At 45.3% G+C, this 20435-nt stretch overlaps 2 protein-coding genes across 2 annotated transcripts; both read left to right on the top strand.

The window, feature by feature from the left end:
* Positions 1 to 333: 333 nt before the first annotated feature.
* Mpl (MPL proto-oncogene, thrombopoietin receptor) lies at positions 334 to 12712 on the top strand. Its single transcript, XM_046469213.1, has 12 exons — positions 334 to 412; positions 571 to 703; positions 1005 to 1183; positions 1735 to 2033; positions 2418 to 2580; positions 2843 to 2969; positions 6690 to 6874; positions 7034 to 7176; positions 8152 to 8311; positions 8551 to 8647; positions 11046 to 11133; positions 11338 to 12712. Exons 1-12 carry the CDS (start codon positions 334 to 336, stop codon positions 11629 to 11631), a joined length of 1947 nt encoding a protein of 648 aa, XP_046325169.1. The 3' UTR covers positions 11632 to 12712.
* A 3497-nt stretch (positions 12713 to 16209) lies between these two features.
* Positions 16210 to 20434, top strand: Cdc20 (cell division cycle 20). The gene is made up of 11 exons (XM_046468671.2): positions 16210 to 16310; positions 16465 to 16697; positions 16809 to 16957; positions 17043 to 17139; positions 17286 to 17414; positions 17513 to 17709; positions 17826 to 17920; positions 18061 to 18289; positions 18449 to 18574; positions 19762 to 19879; positions 20194 to 20434. The coding sequence occupies exons 1-11, from the start codon at positions 16225 to 16227 to the stop codon at positions 20370 to 20372; spliced, it is 1638 nt and encodes a 545-aa protein (XP_046324627.2). The 5' UTR covers positions 16210 to 16224; the 3' UTR covers positions 20373 to 20434.
* Position 20435: the final 1 nt, after the last annotated feature.

Raw genomic sequence — 20435 nt, 5'->3', positions numbered from 1 at the left:
TAAATGTTGCCATTCTTGATGACAGTATGCCCTTCTATAATAGACTCACACATAGACACACACTCAGGCTTATTTTATTTTTTGTGTATAAATATATACCTCCCACCAAAAGGCCTATGTCCTTTTTTTTCAAATTTTTCTTACCCTCCTGCCTACTCCCCCTCCTCTGGCCCCTGGCCCCAGTGTGGTCTGGATGGGCCCCAGCAGGGCAGGGACAGGGACAGGACGTGGGGCTGTATCTGACAGGAACCTGAGGGGCTGGCCTGGGAGGGGATTGGGGCCCAGCTTCCTGAAGGGAGGATGGGCTAGGGCAGGCACACAGTGCCGGAGAAGATGCCCTTTTGGGCCCTCTTCATGGTCACCTCCTGCCTCCTCCTGGTCCCACAAAACCTGGCACAAGTCACCAGCCAAGGTGAGGTGGGTAGAGGGTGGAGATCACCTATGCCCAGGAAGAGGGACTCCTGGGAGGGGATGCAGAGTCCTTGGAGGGGATGTAGGGTAAGAGGTTCCCACTGGTCCCCTACTCACACCTGGAAGGACCCAGAACCCAAATTACCAGCTGTTCCTCAGATGTCTCCTTGCTGGCCTTGGACTCAGAGCCCCTGAGGTGTTTCTCCCAAACATTTGAGGACCTCACTTGCTTCTGGGATGAGGAAGAGACAGCGCCCAGTGGGACGTACCAGCTGCTGTATGCCTACCCAGGGTAGGTGCTGGGTTGTACCTCACTCCCCATATATTTGTCCCTGTGGTTAGCTCTGCTGAGTCCCACTCTAAGAGCTTCCCTGTTTGGGGCCCTACTGGAGGACTTACTCTAAGAATACGTGTTAAGTAGTCACCTTATGAACAGCTCAGCTCAAGTCCCTATGTAATTCCAAATCCCAACTATCTCTAGCAGTGAAAAGAAAAATGGCAGTAATGGAAACAGATGTTGGGAATGGGCCAAGGCCTGGGTCCTCAGGGTTGAGTATGGCAATTATGTAGGGAGACTTCTCCTATACCAACAGAGAGAAGCCCCGTGCCTGCCCCCTGAGTTCCCGGAGTATACCCCCCTTTGGAACCCGATATATGTGCCAGTTTCCAGCCCAGGATGAAGTACGCCTCTTCTTTCCACTGCACCTCTGGGTGAAGGATATGTTCCTGAATCAGACTTTGACCCAGCGGGTACTCTTTGTGGAAAATGTTGGTAAGGGCACCCCTACCACCCTGGCGCCCCCATTTGTTGCTTGCATTCCAGCTCCTAGAATCAGACTTGCCTGCAGCCTTTTGAGACAACGTGGATGCCCCTCATTACCAGATTCCCAGAGGCATCTCAAGATCCTGTGATCATCCCTCCCAATCTTGGCATCCAAATCTAGATTTGTCTCAAAAACCATTTCACACCAAGGACATCCAGTCCCCTCATCATTAATATATTCATTGAGTCACTCATTCTACAGTTACAGAATACCTACTGTATGCCAAGTACTATGCTAGATGACAAGGATACAAACATGAAAAGAAGTTCACGGAGCAGTCTAACAAACTATTACATCGCAGTGATGTCTCCATTCTATGAGGAAAGCAGGAGAGGATAAAGAGCCTTCCTACCCTGCCATCTCCCCAAAAGAGTGACAATCTGTGATCTTTTTTTTTAACCCAATGGCTACCCTCAATTTAGTACCCCTTTCTGTAGTCCATGGATTGAACCAAAGAACATGGTATTCAAAGTTCTGTTATGCCCTGTTTTGCCCTCAGGCCTGCCATCTCCCCCTAATATCATCAAGGCTGTGGGCGGGAGTCAGCCAGGAGAACTTCAGATCCACTGGGAGGCCCCAGCTCCTGAAATCAGTGATTTCCTGAGGCATGAACTCCGTTATTGCCCCAAGGATCCCAGGAACTCCAGCGGCCCCACAGTAATACAGCTACTCTCCACAGAAACCTGCTGCCCAACTCGGTGGAGGCTGAATGCAGCCTCCTCTCTAGACCAACCTCCATGTGTTCAGTCCATAGCACCCCAACAGGATGGACCGACGCAAACCTCCCCAACTGGAGAAGTATTCTAACCTTCTTCTGCTTCACCTCCTACATCCTATCCTCTATCCTCAGTTTTGCCACAGTAAACATACTTTGGGGACTCAAGACTGGACTGGTTTTGGGGGATTTATTAGCCCTCAGGATTTATTTAGGGGTTTCCCACTTTGAGTCATCCACACTGACAAAATTCAGTGCTGTTAGACCTCCAAAGTAAAGTAAATTTCCCTAAAAATCCCTGAATATCACCTGAACCCCAACAACCTGGCCCCCAGTCTGGATGCATATCTATTCAATAAGGAGCTGAGGTCTGCCCAGGGGTACTGTAGGGCTTCCAGTATAAGGGATAGAGGCTGTCTTGGATGAGAGGCAGGCCTAGATTCTGACACTTGGATTCTTCTCCCAAGGATCCATCTCTGACAGTGATGGGTAGAAGCTGCCTCATCTCTGGCCTCCAGCCTGGCAACTCCTACTGGATCCAGCTACGCAGCCAACCTGATGGGGTCTCCCTCCGGGGCTCCTGGGGTTCCTGGTCCTCTCCTGTGACTGTGGACTTGCCCAGGAATGCAGGTGGGTCAACAAAGAAATGGGTAGATGGGGAGAAGATTAAAAAGTAAAAAAGATCTCTAGGGAGGATTGGGCTGGATATGGAGACTCTAGGAATCATGTCCTTCCTGATGACCTCAAACTAGCCTTTGCACAGGATGAACTCTGGTCAGAGAGAGAAGAGAGAATAAGAATAAATGTTCTATATTGTGTGTATAAAAATGATCCAGATACTCTAAAGAGTAGGGGTACATGGACCTGATAGGACTTACTTCTTTGACTTCAGTGGCAATTGGACTGCATTGCTTTACCTTGGACCTGAAGAATGTTACCTGTCAGTGGCAGCAACAGGACCATACTAACTCTCAAGGCTTCTTTTACCACAGCAGGACACGATGCTGCCCCAGAGATAGGTAAGAGTTACACTATTGGTTGAATCTGATGTTATGAGAAAAAGACAAATCTGCAGAAAGAGGGAAGAGAGTACTCTTGATCCTTTTCACTCTCCTACCTTGTCCCCAAACTGAACAGCCTCCAGTACCTATTCTCCCATTTCCAATGAGAGCTTTATCTTCTCAACCTTTTTCCATTCTCACTGGTAATGCCTTGGTTTATGTCAGCCTTATTCATGTCATCTGGACCATTACAAAACCTATAGTCTGGACTAAGTGACCTTTGTTAACATCAAATATTGCACGACCTTTGTAAAACTGTAACTTTGCATGGCCTTTCCATACATAGGTATGTATTTCAGTTTCCCATGATTTGAGATCTGTTAAATCCATACAAAAGTTAGCCTGGCCTTCAAGGACTTCAACCAAACACCTCACTGATCCTTAATCCTCTCCAAATTTATTACCAAGTTTTGTTAATTTTATCTATAAAATATCTTTAGAATATGTACACTTTATCTCTGCCATTGCCCTGGTACAAGCCATCATCATCTCTCACTTGGGCTACTGAAAAGACCTAAGACCTATTAATTAATCACCAAGTCATTCTCTTCATAGAAGCTTGACTGATCTTTCAAAAGTGTAAAAATGAGGGCTGGGGTGTAGAGCGTTTGCCTAGCATGTGCAAGGTCCTGGGTTCAATCCCCAGCATTAAAGAGAAAAAGAAAAAAGGAAGGAAGAGAGAGAGGGAAGAAAAAGTTCAAAAGATGAACAAAACACTCCCTACTTTAAAATATTTTGATAGTGGGCTAGGGATGTAGCTCAGTGGTAAAGCTCTTGCCTACCATGCACAAGGCCCTGGGTTCCCTAGTACCAAAAAAAATAAAAAGTTAAAGTCCTTGATAGCTTTTCACTGATGTTAGAATGTACTGAAGCCTTATAAAATTCTAAAAAACCCAGCCCCTATATATGCTTTCAGCTTCATCTTATCCTAGCCCCTTTGCGTTCTCTGTCCCAGTACTAGCCTTCCCTGGTTCCCTCTATTTCCTCTACATCTTTATCTACGCACGTGTTGTTTTCCAGCTCTTCCATCTTTACTTCTACTTATCCTTCAAAATCTCAGGAAACCCTCCTTTATTACAGTTCTTCCTTATTAGATCCAATGGCATGATTATACACTCTTATTGTACCACGTACTTCTTCTTATGTATTCACCACAGTTACAATTTAACATTTATACTTAATATGACCATTCAGTTGATTTTAAAAATTATCTTAGAATTCCAGTTGAGAAAGGCTGATCTTGACTATACATGACCCATTAGAGCAAAGTCAACAAACATTGTTACTCAGCAATATATTCTCTCCTACCACAGTGCCAGTAGATACTCAGTTAAAAATTGTTCCAATGAATGAATAATGGAAAATCCACTATTAACAGTTTTAATGTGTTCTTTAGTTTTTTCTATGCATTTATATAGGTCTACATACATTTAAAAATATATATTGGATCACATTTATATATATATAATTTGCTTTTTGTTTGAAACCCTGGGGCTTGCGCATGCTGGGCAAGCACTCTACTACTGAGCTACCAGCCCCACATGGTTAACTCACCTTTTTACTTAAATATATATATATATATCTTGGAGCTCATTACAAAAAGCGTTAACTCATTCATTTTTAATAACTACACAGATTTCCAATAATATAGAGGTGCCATGCAAGGATTAAGGATTGACAAAACTGAAGTCATCATTTCTTCTACCAAAACCTGCCCCTTCTCTTTAATGTCCTCCATCCTTCTATATACTCGGTTTCCCAAGCCTGAAATATACAAATTGCCCTGGATTTGCTCCATCCCTCCAGTCTTATTGCTCCTGCCTCTTTAATATTTCTTGGATCATATCTTTCACTCTATCCCTGCTGCTACCACCCTATTTTCAAGCCCTTACCACTTTGCACATTAAAAAAACAAGCAAAAAAAAAACCACAACACTGTCCTAATGAATTTCTCTGTTTCTACTCTCCCCTCAAAAATCCTTCCTACAAACTGTAGTTAAAGTGATCTTCCAGAAGTACAAAGGTAATTATGACATTTCTCTGTTTAAAATCCTTAAATGTTTCCAATAATCACTATAAGATTTAAGTTCAATCTCTTTAGAGAGGCCACAAGGGCATATCCATGACATGTTCTACATTTACCATTTGCCACCAAGCCCTCAATCCTAAAATCATTCCATACCACTTGGAGACTTCTCTAAAGCACACTCTTCTATTTGTGCATGAGTCTCTGCCTGGGATACCCAATTATTCCTTTGCTCAGCCTATTTATAGTCCAAGATTCAGTCTAAACACCTCCCAGTATGTCAGATGCTCCCCCTAGATGATTTAAAGCCAGTCTGCACATCCCAGAAAAAATAGCATCTGTTTGTTTTTCTATCTCTCCCACTGAAATGAGAGCTCCTTGACAATTATTCCTCTATGTACTCATAGGATAGCATAAGGCCTTTGTACATGGGTATCAATTATTTGTTGAATAAATGAATAAATATATAAATACTCAGAGTGATAATTTTAATGGATGTAGAGTTACTTTTGGAATATAATCAAGAAGAAGATATGATTCATTTGCTCAATAAACAATTATTATTGAGAAGATTATGTGCCAGGTACTGGAAACAGAGTGACAAATAAAATAGAAAAGGTTCTTGGGCTGAGGATGTAGCTTAGCGGTAGAGTGCTTGTAAAAGGTGGGGGAGGTGTTAATTTAGGCTGAGTGCTCAGGAAAAGGCTAGCCAGTAACAGGTGAGCTGATATCTACATAGCAAACAGAATGAATCCTGTCCAGACCTAAAGTCAAAGCAATCCAGGGCAAAGACAAAATGCAAAGACGGTGCATTTGGCACATTTGTGGCACAGAAAGAAGGCCCATGGCGATCAAGGGTGCTAAATTGGCATGAGAGTCAGAGATGAATACGGTGAGATAATGAGGCATCAAATCATAATGAGATAAGGATCATTGAAGGATTTTAAACAGAAAAATAACCTGACTTAAATTTTTAAAAGATGTTTCTCTGTGGAATCATAAATAAGAGTGGGAGCAAGGTCAGCAGTTAAAAAATTTGCCTTCATCCAGACAAGAGATAATGGTGGTTTCACCTTATGTGGCAGTGGTAAAGATCAAAATAAACAGATTTGTGATATATTCTGGACATTACCAGAGCAATATTTTTTAAAACAAAATCTGGTAGCCATGTGGAGAACTAACTGAAGACAATGGTGAAAACAGCAACAGAAAAACCAGTTAGAAGATGGCAAATAACCAAATAAGAGAGCTGCTTATGAGAATAAATTTAGAACTCTAAAGATATTTCCCTCCAGAAAGATGAAGACTCTTTAATCTTTGAAACAATCCTGTGAGGTAGGTGTCAACCTATTTTATAAAAGGAAGGAAAATAAAGCAGAAATAAATATTTTGCCCATCATTATAACTAGTAGGCCAAGACCTGAACTCTATAGACTATACTGTTTTCTACTATTTTCATATATCATGCTAGCTCTTTCCTTAAGGGGAAGAGGCTGGATATCAAGACAGAGATAAAGGGAAAGCTCTGGAGGGCTATCCAAGGGAGAAGTTAGATTATAATCCATACAGACCATAATCCTGTATCATGGTGAGGATGGGGATTAGTTTCTGGGGCCGGCCTGATTTAATGACTCTGTGGGACTGGTTCTTAGGGACCCCATGTGGGAGAAGTGTGAAGAGGAGGAGGAAACAAATCCAGGATTACAGCCCCCTCAGTTCTCTCGATGCCACTTCAAGTCACAAAATGACAGTGTTATTCACATCCTTGTAGAGGTGACCACAGCCAAGGGGGCTGTTTACAGCTACCTGGGTTCTCCTTTTTGGATCCACCAAGTTGGTAAGAACTTTCTTCCTCATTCCAACCACACAGCCTCCCCTCCCCAAATCCGACCCTATGTCCATGATTCCCAATTCTGGCACTTCTGCTCCATGACCCTGTTAGCATGAAGTCTCACACACAGAAGGGCTTAAACTAGTCCTGCTAAAATCCCTGTAGTGCTCATCCCCACCCCAAACCTGCTTTGGAGGGAGATCTCCAGTGGGCAGCTGGAATTAGAATGGCAGCACCCATCACCTTGGGCAGCCCAAGAGACCTGCTATCAGCTGCGATACACAGGAGAAGACCATCAGGATTGGAAGGTATGGTCAAGTGACAAATGCCTGCAGAGCTTGATACTGTGTGTTCCTAGGGTTTATTATGTTTCTTATCAGAAGGACTGTGTTGAGTTCAAACTCAATGTATTCAAAACTGAATTCATCTTTCTTCCTGAATGTATTTTGTTTTTACCAAGGTATATTTTATATGAAGTATGCAAACTTTAAATGTACAGTTAATCTTTTTTGGGTATACACCCATGCAACTATTACCAAGATCAAGACATAAATTATTTCCATCACCCCAGAATCTCCTTATGCCCTCTATAGTCACCTTCCTATTAAAAGTAATCACTATCCTGATGCAACCATGGATTCTTTTGACTATAAATTTTGTAAAATAAAACCATCCAGAATTTCTTCTTTAAGCTCTCTTCTGTCCGACACTGGCACTCTTTCTTTCCCCTTACCCCTTCTTCTCCTTACTTATTAACAAGTTGAATAATGTACAAACACTCCTCAGCCTCCTACTAGGACTACTTTTGCCTTCTCTTTACCCATCCATCCTTCCCACTTGTGCTTTCAGCATACTGAACTATTTTGTGACCCCCAACCTAGCAGCACAGGCAGCACTCATGTTTCTTTGTGCTCTCATGGTACCCCCTACTAATTAATTGTTGTGATTATTTACTTGTTTGGAAGTCTCCATCATTAGATATGTGAGAGACGGTTCTATTTATCTTTTTCTACAATGCCTAGTCCAATGTTTGGCATTTCTCAAGCAATTCATAAAGGTTTGCTAAGTGATTCTCACTGCTCGTGCACATGATACTTGTACCCTCCAGCACCTATGGCAAATCTGGCATCCTTTGCAGCATGAGTGGTACTCGTCCATGGTCCGTGTGGCTGAGTATCTGAGTGTAGGTCTGAGCAGCCATGCCCGACCAGGAATAGTAATAAAAGAACACGGAAGGGGTCTTCATATCTCGGGGTCAGTATGAATGTGAGATCTCTGCGCAGATGTTGGAGCCACCTCTCGGGGCCCGGGGAGGGACCTTGGAGCTGCGCCCGAGATCTCGTTACCACTTACAGCTGCGCGCCAGGCTCAACGGCCCCACCTACCAAGGCCCCTGGAGCGCCTGGTCAGACCCAGCGAGAGTAGAGACCGCCTCGGAGACCGGTGAGCCCGGGCCGGGAGTGGCCAAACCCTTTCTACGGCTGCGCGAGGGGCGGGGCGCTGGTCACAGGGCGGGGTCCTGAGCGCACCGGTCTGAGGCTGCGTGGATGTGCTGTGGGTTCGGTACCCAGGGGTAATCTGGGGTGACCAAGGGTGGCTTGAGGGGCGGAGACGCGGCAGGATCTGGCGCGCCAGCCGGGCGGGCCAAGGGCCGGCCGAGATCTGACAGGTTTTGTCCCTAGCCTGGATCTCCTTGGTGACCGCTCTGCTCCTGTTGCTGGGCGTCAGCGCCCTCCTGGGCCTGCTGCTGCTGAGGTGGCAGTTTCCTGCGCGCTACAGGTACCGCCTCCTCCAGGGCAGAGGTTTCTAAACCATCATCCTGGGGTCACTCCATGACACTTGCTCTCGGACCACCGCACGCCTACACCTATGGCTTCAGCCGTTTCCTGCGTTTCCGGCAGTGACACCCTCTTAACTTGCCCACTCTACCGTTGTCCTCCAACAGCCCTACCTCCTGGCTACTGCCCACCTTTGGCGCAAGCTCAGGCACTTATGCTTCTCCCTCCCCACCCCCACCCCATCCAATGGCCATCAGGTCTGGTCATTCCACCTCCAAAAACCTAGCTCAAACAATGGCTCCCTTTTTGTAGCCCAACAGACACAATCTGACTCACTGAAACGGAGCCTGTTCTTTTCAATCTAGCTTCACACAGCCATCAGAATAATCTTTTAAAAACGCACACATGAGCCTATCTTTCCCCACCTTAAATCTTTTCAGTAGCTCCCCAGGAGAGAATCCAGAATGTGTAGAATGACAGGCAAGGCTCTGCAAAATCTGTTTCCTGCCAGCATGTCCACCATCTTCTACCCTGTGCATCAGCCTTGCCAAAGTGTTGATTTCCTCCACAAGTCAGGCTGTCTTACTTGTCAGTGTCTTTGCACATCATGTCCCTTCTGCCTGGAATATCCTTCCTGGCTGGCTAATACCCATTCATCTTTAAATAGCTTTCTCCACCAGCTCTTAAGAAACCTCCCTTGACCCTCCCTTATTGGCTGCTCTTTTGTGCCCCAATATGGTACCAATAGCATTTTACAGCATTTATTTATTTTTCTGTTTTTGAGTACTGGGGATTGAACCTAGGACCTTGCTAAGCACATGCCCTGCTACTGAGCTATACCCCCAGCCCTGTATTTATTTCTTTGTATGCCTATATTAGACCTTACTTGGTCATTTTTAAGTTCTTAGCACTGTGCCTGCCAAGTAGCAGGCCCTTAAATAAATGTTAGTAATGAGTGACTCACATATGTGGAGGCTGAGGAGAAATGTCACTGGAAATTATAAACACGTAGGATAGAATCCATTCCACCTCAACCCTTCAACTGGTAATATCAGCTCGTTCTTACAGTCTTAGCTCAGAAGTCAGGTGCTCCAGGCAATGTGTTGGGGGCTTCCATCTTTAAACATGTCACTCTGAACTTTTTTATGTTTTTTGTTTATTTGTTTGTTTTAGAGATACTGGGTTGAGTCCAAGGCTTTGCACATCCTTGGCAAGTGCTCTCCCACTGAGCTACACCCCTAGTCCCTTCTCTGAACTTTCAACCTGCCTATGTGTATAAACAGACTGGAATGTAGCCTCTATGAAGGTAGAAGGTAATGACAAAAACGTTTGCAGAGAAGAGGGAGAGGGAGCTTCTGAACTAGGCATTCTCAGTTCTTTTTCCCAAACCACTCCTAGGGAGATGGGAGTGAAGTAGTGGAAGAGGCCAGAAATGCCCAGCTAAAGTGTTTCCACATGAAAATGTGAGGCTAAAGAAACTGAAGGATAGGGCTGGGGCTATAGCTAAATGTTAAAAGTTTTTGCTTAAGGAGGACTGTAAGTTTGAAACTAGCTTTGGCAAATTAGTGAGGCCCTATGCAACTTATCAAGGCCCTATCTCAAAATAAAAAAATAAATAAATAAAAAGGGCCAGGGATGTGGCTCAGTGGTAAAGAACCCCTGAGTTCAGTCTCTAGAACCAAAAATAAATGAATGAAGGAAGGGAAAATGGACAGATTTGCCTCTTGTGTGAGGCCCTGGGTTTGACTCCCAGCACCAAAACAAAACAAAAATTGGAGGTCCCAACATAGCTTAACCCATGCTCTTCCCACATAGACCACTCTCCCTAGGAATTTAGTAATAAGCTCCACTAGTTCTAATAATTTCTTGAGCACCTATTATCGGCCAGACACTGGAGATTTAGGAGTGAAAAAATAAACTCTTTCTCTCAAAGAGCTTGTGCTATAGTGGGGTAAGACAGCTAAAAACAAATGAATGTAACAATGTAATAAATATGCAATAAGTGCTATAAAGGAAAATAGAGCAGGAAATAGAGTGATGGGGAAAGGAGATGTTACAGTTTTAAGGTAGTCAGGGATGACGTCTCTGTTAAGATTTAGGAGACTTAAATGAAGTGAGGGAATAAATTGTGTCCAGGCAGGAAGAAGGGCAAATGCCCTGAGATAGGAATGTTTGAGAAAGCTCTGTGCTACACTTTATACACCAGCTTCCCTCTCCCACCTGAGGTTTTCTTCCCACCTCTACTCCTCTCCCTTACTTTATAGCCTTAGCTATGCTCCTGTCTCTCTGAGGCTTAGCCCTCAGCCTCACTGCCTCCCCCACTGCCCCACTTCAGTGCTTTCCTTATCCCTCCCAACTCACTCCCAAGATTCATTCTCCTTTTCTTCCTTGTTCTCTAGGAGACTGAGGCATGCCCTGTGGCCCTCACTTCCAGACCTTCACAGGGTCCTAGGCCAGTACCTTAGGGATAGTGCGGCCCTGAGTCCGGTGAGTGCACTCTTCTTCCTTCCCTACCTCTTTCCCCATCACCAATGATCCTTGACCCCATAGTGTAACTTGTTCAAGGTCCTTGCCTAGCGGCATACCCACCCCCAGGAACTAACCCCAGTCCGATGCTCCTTTCCACACAATCCAATCCCGCCCCCACCCACCCACCATCTGCTCTAATCCACTCCTTTCATATCTCTCCAGCCCAAGGCCACAGTCACAGATACCTATGAAGAAGTGGAACCCAGCCTCCTTGAAATCTTACCTAAGTCTTCAGAGAGGATTCCCTTGCCCCTGTGTCCCTCCCAAGCCCAGATGGACTACCGAGGATTGCAGCCTTCTTGCCTGGGAACCATGCCCCTCTCTGCATGCCCACCCATGGCTGAGTCAGGGTCCTGCTGCACTACCCACATTGCCAACCATTCCTACCTACCACTAAGCTGTTGGCAGCAGCCTTGCAGGCTGGCTCCTCATTCCCAGTACTCTGGACAGATCTAGACCTCTCTGTGAACCACTCTACCCTATTCTACCCTCCAACACCAACACCTCAGATCTCACTTTCATCCCCCTTTGCCTGCCTACCTAGCTCAACCTCATAGAACTGATCTTTCATGCTGCTGCTGCCAGATCTGGGCCCCTTTCTCCACAGCCAGGCTAATTTCTCTGACTTTTACCCTCTGTCCCCTTGAACACCAAATTCCACCTCTCATTGACTCCAGAATACTTCTCTTAGTTCCCCTTCTACCACTTTGCTAATGAAACTGCTCAGGCAAAGTTCAGTTAAAATCTTCTAGTTATAAAGGCCCATAGGATCTTGTTAATCATCAATTTATTTGATCTCTCTGTGGCATTTGTTATAGTTGACTAATTTCTCCTTTAAATTCTTTCCTACCTTGGCTTCCACACCGGCACCTCTTTGGATTCTGCTCCTGCCTAAGTATACTGTTAGAGATAAACTGTGAAGCCAGACATACGTTCAGTTTCTGTCTTTCACATTTACTAGCTGTGCAACCTAAGGCAAAAAACTGTTTTTGCATCAATAAAACATAACAACAGCGCCACTGGTGTCATGAAAAGAATTAGTGAGACAACCTAGGTAAAACAAAAGTGCCTAGGATATAGTAAATGCTTAATATACCTGAACTACTGTTATAATTATTCCTTCTTCACTTATTCCAGAATTTCTTTGATTCTTTAACTATTGTAGTCCTTCAAGATTTCATTACTTGTTTTTCTTCTGGCAGTACTGGGGATGGAATCCAGAACCTTGCTAGGCATGCTTTTGGCCACTGATCTACATCCCCAGCTCCAAGACTCCATTCTTAATCTCCAGCCTGTGTGTTCTCATGGACTTTACTATATGTTGACAATTCCAAAGTTCTTAGATCCAACCCAGACTTCTTTAGTATTATTATACTTTATGCAAGTAACTGTTTACATGTCTGCCTCCTGCTACTATATTGTGAGTTCTTTGCAGGGGGCAAGGACCATGATTTATTTGTCCTTTTCCTCTAGTACCTAGAATATTACATGGTGCATGATGCTAGGCCTTCAATAAATGTTTTATAAATGAATAAAATCTTTCTGGACAATGTTACCTTAACCTCATACTAACTTCCTTCGTGTTCTAAGCCATTCATGAGCAGCAATAAATATGCTTAAACAACTCAGGTTATGGATTCCTCTAACCCATTCTAATTCTCAAACAAATGATTTTTGTTTGTTTGCTAGCTCCAAATATACCCCCTGTTTTAAATCAGGGTCTTGGAAGAAACCAATGGTACACTCAAACTGGGTAATTTGTTGAGAGTTTAATAAAGGGCAAAAGATGAGGGCAAGATTTGGGAAAACCATCAAAGAACAATGCAGTATCCCCAAGGCTAACAAAAATCAGGAAGCTGGCACCAATCCTAAACATCAGGAGTAAGGAGAGGGAGTGGTTACCAGACCTGGAGAGAGGGCTGCCTGACAGGAGTTGTGGCCTTTGGTAGGGTCATGCAGTCAATCTCTGGGGATGTGGCCAGGAGGAAGCCAGGGGAATAAACAGCTCAAGCTCATGCTCCCCGCACATTGAGTCCTTAGGAGTAGAGTCAGAACTTTTAACATGGCTTTGGGTGAGGGGTGAATTATGGGAATGGATATGCTGTATGTCATCCATTTGCCCTATCCAGATCCACTCTCTTTTTCCATCCTGCCCTATTCTCTGCAAGGCTGATTCATATGGCCTGAATCAGTGGATTTTCTTGGCCTTTGGGTTTTTTTGGTTCCATTAATGGGATATTATGGTTTAATTGTGTCCCCTTCCCAAATTCTTATGTTGAAGTCTTAACCCAAGTACCTCAAATATGACCTTATTTGGAAATAGGGTTATTGCATAAAAAATTAGTTAAGATGAGGTCCTAGGCCCTAATCCAATATGAATGGTACTCTTATACAAAGGGAAATTTGGACATAGATCAATCAACACAGGAAGAAAGCCAAGTGGAGATGAAGGCAGAGATCAGGGGAATACTTCTATAAGTATTGCCAGGAAAAAGATTGCCTGGAAACCCCAGAAGCTAGGGGAGAGGAATAGAACAGATTCTTCCTCACAGCCTCAGAAAGAACTAAACCTACTGACATTTTGACCTGTTACTTCTAGTCCCCAGAACTGTGAAACAGATTTTTCTCATTTAAGCGGCCCAGTTTATAATTTGTTACAGCAGTCCTAGCAAACTTACAGAGATCAGAGGCTGGGCTACAGAAGTAGCCCATGATTGCAGGCTCCACACCACATTCTCCCTATCCCATTCTTTCTGCAACCCCTTTTGTTTATTTTGATACTGGGGATTAAACCCAGGGGTGCTTTACCACTGAGCTTCATCTCCAGTTTTTATTTTATTTTTAAAATTTATTTTATTTTATTTTTTTAGTTGTAGGTAGACACAATGCCTTTATTTTTATGTGATGCTGAGGATCAAACCCAGTGCCTCATCTGCTTTAAGTGAGCACTCTACCACTGAGCCACAACCCCAACCCCGGTTTTTATTTATTTATTTATTTACTTTGAAACAGGGTCTTACTTAGTTGCTGAAGCTGGCCTTCAACTTGCAATCTTCTTGCCTCCACTTTCTGAGTCACTGGGATTAGCAGTGTGCACCACCATGCCTGGCTGCAACCCTTTTTTAAAATTTTTATTTTTTTGGTACCAGGGGCACTCAACCACTGAGCTACATCTCCAGCCCTATTTTGAATTTTACTTAGAGACAGGGTCTCACTAAGTTCCTTAGTGCCTCACTTTTGCTGAGGCTGGCTTTGAACTCATAATCCTCCTGCCTCAGCCTTCCAAGCCACTGGAATTACAGGCATGGGCCACCGAACCCTGCACAACTCCTTTTAAATAGGTCTCCAGCACCACTTTTCTGATCATGTCCTCTCCAAAGTCACCAGTGATTTATTTCTCCATGGTCATAGTTGACCTCTATTGTCATCATTCAGTTTGACCACTTTCTATCACATTCTAGGCCCTCCCCCACTGTGAGGTCCATGTCCATATAACCTCCTTCATGCCTTTACTTTGAAATGTACAGATTCCCCGAGGTTGTATTCTCATCCTTCTTCTCTAATTATCCTGAGTCCAGAAGTTGCAATTCCTTGGCCAATTTTCCACCTCAGATATGTTTTGTTTGGTCCTTCTCTACACAGAAAGCCCCAATGGCTTCACAGTACCTGATAGATAATATCCAAACTCCTTAGCTTAACACTTAAGCCTGACACTAGACTGCCTTTTCTAAGTTTTTTGGGGTTCAAGAACTTATAACCCTAAGACATTAACCCTCTTGTTTTCCAAGTGAATTGGAAACAGAAAAAAATGAATTCTTCAAAGTTGAAGATAACAATATTAAGTTTGGACTAACAGCCATAGTTTTTTCTCTGTCATCATCAGGGTTGATCTCTGGCTAATGATTGAAAACCTGACTTGTCAGCCGTTCCTAAACAGTATAACATATTGTTAGGATTGCAGAAGTTACTTCAATACTTTGAATCCTGGCTCCACTACTTAATACTGGTTGTGTGCCTTTGCTCAAGTTTCTAACCTCATTCTGACCCAGTTTCTTTTTCTGTGAAATCAAATATTTGCCTTGTGGGTTCAAGGATTTAACTAAAAAATGAATGTAACTGTTTTAACATAGTAGTTAGCAGACAGTCAATAAATGGTGCCCATTATTTCTATTACTGCTGCTTCACTTCTGAGTGACAGCGTGAATTATAATGACATAATTCATTCAAGTCATCATTAGAACATTAGATTGAACTGAACTTGGATTCCTACCAACTTCTTTGAATAACCTTGGGAAAATTCCTTCCCTGGGCCTTGTTTTCCTTATCTATAAAATATGAATGTGTTGCCCATAAGAAGGGTGCACAAGCACAGGTGAGATAGGATTTCTATTGTTCTTGACACCTCTAAAGCCCCAGAGAGTAAGCAACAGTGTCTCCCATAGGGCAGTCTAAACTTATTTTCCATTCACTTCTCTTTCAGCGTCATTTTCCTTGTCTGTAAAACGAGAAGCAAAATAGAACAAACACACGCGTTCCTCCTAGCAGGGTTCCTGGCTAGCGGGTAGCACCCTAACTAGCTCCGGTCTTCTTCCTGTCCCCACCCCTGCTTGTCGGCCACCCGCAGGCTCGCCTTTCCCTTCTCTGAACGGCTCAAGTGCTTCGGGTCATTCCACCGAGTTCTGCGAGTAGGTACCATAAATATGATCTACTGTAGGCGTTACGTGAGCACTTCCTCGGGATCTCTGACCCTCAAGCGTATGAGGCCGATCCCCGCAGCGGGTGAGGGGACCCTGAAGAATGAATCGAAACGACTCGGGAACGCGGAAGCAACGCAGGCCCCGCCCTACGCGCGCCGCGCCTGCCCCTACCACTTTCAGACTCCTTCTCCCAGGGACACCGGCTTCAGACCTCTCTCCCACCCTTCATTCAAATCACGCTCCTTTACTGCACTCTCGTGAGACCTGTCTTGTACCGGAAGACCCGCCCTCTATGCCATAGAGGCCAATAGGCGAGAACAACGGTTGCGACGGTTGGGTTTTGAAGGAGCCAATGAGCGCTCGGAGCGGAGAGTTTAAGAGGTACTGCTCAGTAGTGCAGAAGCCGGTCCGGGATTGGAACCTGCTCCGGAACGCACGGTGAGGGGCTGCTGGGCCGAACCGAAGGATTCGCCGGGGGGTGGGGGAGCTGCTAGGCCGGGAGGGGCTGCAGCCGAGGGCGGCCTGATTGTGAAGCCGGCCGGGAACGAAGGAGCCTCAAGCCTTCCCTGAGCCTGGTCGCCTCTTCTTCCAGGGCTCACAGTGGGCACCAACTCTCAGGACCCCTTTCCCTTCCGGGCGCTCCCATGGCGCAGTTCGTGTTCGAGAGCGACCTGCACTCCCTGCTTCAGCTGGACGCACCCATCCCCAATGCACCCCTCGCGCGCTGGCAGCGCAAAGCCAAAGAAGCAGCGGGGCCGGCCCCCTCGCCCATGCGGGCCGCCAACCGATCCCACAGCGCTGGCAGGACCCCAGGCCGAACTCCTGGTTAGTGGCATGCGACGGGACACTAGGAAGGAGAGGGGATGGCCCAGAGAAGGCTTCGTGTTCCCTCCAGGAACCTGGTCAGACTGTATGGCTTTTCTTTCCCGGCCCCAGGCAAATCTAATTCCAAGGTTCAGACCACCCCTAGCAAACCTGGCGGTGACCGCTATATCCCCCATCGCAGTGCTTCCCAGATGGAGGTGGCTAGCTTCCTCCTGAGCAAGGAGAACCAGCCTGAAAACAGCCAGACGCCCACCAAAAAGGTATGTTTCTCGAGAGGAGCAAGGCATGGGATCTGACTGTGGCCTCTGGATCCCACCCTGCCTCACCATCACTCTTATATGCTAGGAGCATCAGAAAGCCTGGGCTTTGAACCTGAACGGTTTTGATGTGGAAGAAGCCAAGATCCTCCGACTCAGTGGAAAACCACAGAATGCCCCAGAAGGTAAGACCTGAAGTTCTTGGTTCTTGGAGGTTGGTGTCAGTCCACTCCCAGGGACTGAGGGAGATGCTGTTTGCTCTTCTCACCTAAGGCTGAGGGCAAGGGAGGTGTCAGTTTTCCCATGGTCTAGACCAACTCCGTTGCCACAGGCTACCAGAACAGACTGAAAGTACTCTATAGCCAGAAGGCCACTCCTGGCTCCAGCCGGAAGACCTGCCGTTACATTCCTTCCCTGCCAGATCGGATCCTGGATGCTCCTGAAATCCGAAATGACTACTGTAAGTGCAGTTTTATTGTTGCCCATCAATGGAGAAAAAAGGACTTGGGGACCAGGCAAACAAGGAATTTCATGCTCTTCCCTTTCTGCCTCTGCTAGACCTAAACCTTGTGGATTGGAGCTCTGGAAATGTATTGGCTGTGGCACTGGACAACAGTGTATATTTGTGGAGTGCAAGTTCTGGTGACATCCTGCAGTTGTTGCAAATGGAGCAGCCTGGAGACTATGTATCCTCTGTGGCCTGGATTAAAGAGGGCAACTACCTGGCTGTAGGCACCAGCAGTGCAGAGGTGCAGGTGAGACTGGTACCTACACTGCAGTTCTATTGACATCAGACCCCAGGGACTTGTCTAGCTAGAGGATATTTATTGCCAAACCTCAATTTCTGATCTTAGTGGTGTTCTCTCTCTAGCTATGGGATGTACAACAGCAGAAACGACTTCGAAACATGACCAGTCACTCTGCCCGAGTGAGCTCCCTAAGTTGGAATAGCTATATCCTGTCCAGGTCAGTGGTTTTTGCTAGACTGGCAAAATCAGTCTGATTTCTGCCTCCCCATGCCTCTGACTGTATACCTCTAAACTAAAGCAGCTCTGGCTTGCATTTGGGGCTACCATAGAACCTGAATTTCTTAATTCTTCCCTCAGTGGCTCACGCTCTGGCCACATCCACCACCATGATGTTCGGGTAGCAGACCACCATGTGGCCACACTGAGTGGCCACAGCCAGGAAGTGTGTGGACTGTGTTGGGCCCCAGATGGACGACATTTGGCTAGTGGTGGCAATGACAACTTGGTCAACGTGTGGCCTAGTGCTCCAGGAGAGAGTGGCTGGGTTCCCCTGCAAACATTCACCCAGCATCAAGGTGCTGTTAAGGTGAGATAGGGGCTGGATTGGGTCTCTACAATTCCAGAGCTATAACCTGGGGAATATTAAGGGGAGATGGGATGTTGAGATTGGATTGGGTTCATCGTATAACCTTGATAGCCTCTTGTTTATCTCTAGTACCACTGACCTTGCCTTTATCCCACCTAGGCTGTAGCATGGTGTCCCTGGCAGTCCAATATCCTAGCAACAGGAGGGGGCACCAGTGACCGACACATTCGCATCTGGAATGTCTGCTCTGGAGCCTGTCTGAGTGCTGTAGATGCCCATTCCCAGGTAGTCTTTTACGTATTCCAGCCTGTCCTGTGGTCCGCCTAGGCAACCATGTCTACTCCAATGTCTTCACCAACTCTATACCTTAGTGATTTCCAAACTTCTGACTTAGTACTTATTCATAGCTCCATAAGTCAGATAACAGTCTGACTTATCTCTGGCTGTTATGTCCTCTAGGCACTCCCATCTCCTTAATGTCCCATCTCCCTGAAATGTGTTCTTCCTCCTCTTCCTCTTATATTGCTTCAGAATGACAGAACGTGCTCAGAAGTCTGAGAGGTCTACTAGAATTTTTTATCCTCACCAGAATCACCAGAATCTTATCAGTTTTACCTTAGAATATCATTCACATCTGTCCTCTCCACTTCGCCTCATCCTTCCCAGGAAAGGCACAATAAGGTTTCCCCACTGATCTCCAAGCATTTTTTTTTTTTTTAACCATACAAGGGATTGAATCCAAAAGAGCTTTACCACTGAACTAGGCGCCCAACCCTTTTTTGTAATTTTATTTTTTAGTTGTCAGTGGATCTTTTATTTAAATGTGGTGCTGAGGGCACCACACATACCAGGCAAGTGCCTCTACCACTGAGCTACAACTCCAGCCCTGCCCAGTTCTTTTCTATTTTGAGACAGGGTCCCACTGAGTAGTGGAGGCTGACCTTGAATTTGTGATCCTCCTGCCTCAGCTTCCTGAATAGCTGAAATTCAGCTGTGTACCACCATGCCTACCTCTAAACATTCTTCATCTCCTCCAATCTGTCCTTTTGCTCTCTGATCTGAGTGGTCTCTACAGTCCTCCTTAAACCTATACTAGCTTCCCATCACTTACAGCATACAATCCAAATCCATTAGGATATTTGAGGTCTTGAGGGTAGGCCTCTTTGCAGCCACTCTGGCTTCCTCTCCTTTCATTCCCCCAACATGTAGCCTTTACTCTAGAAATGGACTCTAGAGCCAGATGGCTTAAGTTCAGATTCTGGCTCTGTCACCTAACAACTTGTATGCAATTTATCAAACTTCTTTCTGATTATCTATAAAATGGAAAATTGTCTCTAAAAGGGTTTTTTAAGGACTATGACCATTCAAGTGAGTTTGTAGTACCTAGCAGGGTGCCTTATGTTAGAATGGACTCGGTTCTGATTTGAGTATCCTTGGCTATATGTCATACCTACACCAGCTTCTCTCCTCAGGTGTGCTCTATCCTCTGGTCTCCCCACTATAAGGAGCTTATCTCAGGCCATGGCTTTGCCCAGAATCAGCTGGTTATTTGGAAGTACCCAACCATGGCCAAAGTGGCAGAGCTCAAAGGTAGGTGGCAAAATGAAATAAAGCAGAGACAAAAAGCCACATATTGTATGACTCCATGTATATGAAACATCCAGATCAGGTAAATGCAGAGACAAAACGGATTATTGGGGCCTAGGGGAGAAGGTAATGGGAGTGATGAAAATATTTTGAGATTAAATAGTTACAGTGGTTGCACAACTTTGAATACACTGAAAACCACTGAATTGTATATCTTAATTAATCTTATGGTGTACTACACATTTCAAGGGGGCTGTCAAAATTAGAGAACTATGTATATGTCAGTGTTCACATGAATTACTCTTAATTTGCCCTAGGTCACACAGCACGGGTCCTGAGTCTGACCATGAGCCCAGATGGGGCCACAGTGGCATCAGCAGCAGCAGATGAGACCCTGCGGCTGTGGCGCTGCTTTGAGTTGGACCCTGCACGAAGACGGGAACGGGAGAAGGCCAGTGCAGCTAAAAGCAGCCTCATCCATCAAGGCATCCGTTAATGACAAACCAACCCATCACCTCAGTTTTTTTTATTTTTCTAATAAAGTCATGTCTTCCTTTCT

The sequence above is a fragment of the Marmota monax genome, unplaced genomic scaffold (assembly GCF_021218885.2).
Source record: "Marmota monax isolate L192 unplaced genomic scaffold, Marmota_monax_Labrador192_F-V1.1 WCK01_AAM20220418_F8-fsc00008, whole genome shotgun sequence".
Classification (NCBI taxonomy): Eukaryota; Metazoa; Chordata; class Mammalia; order Rodentia; family Sciuridae; genus Marmota; species Marmota monax.
This window is presented reverse-complemented; position numbering and strand designations above follow the sequence as displayed.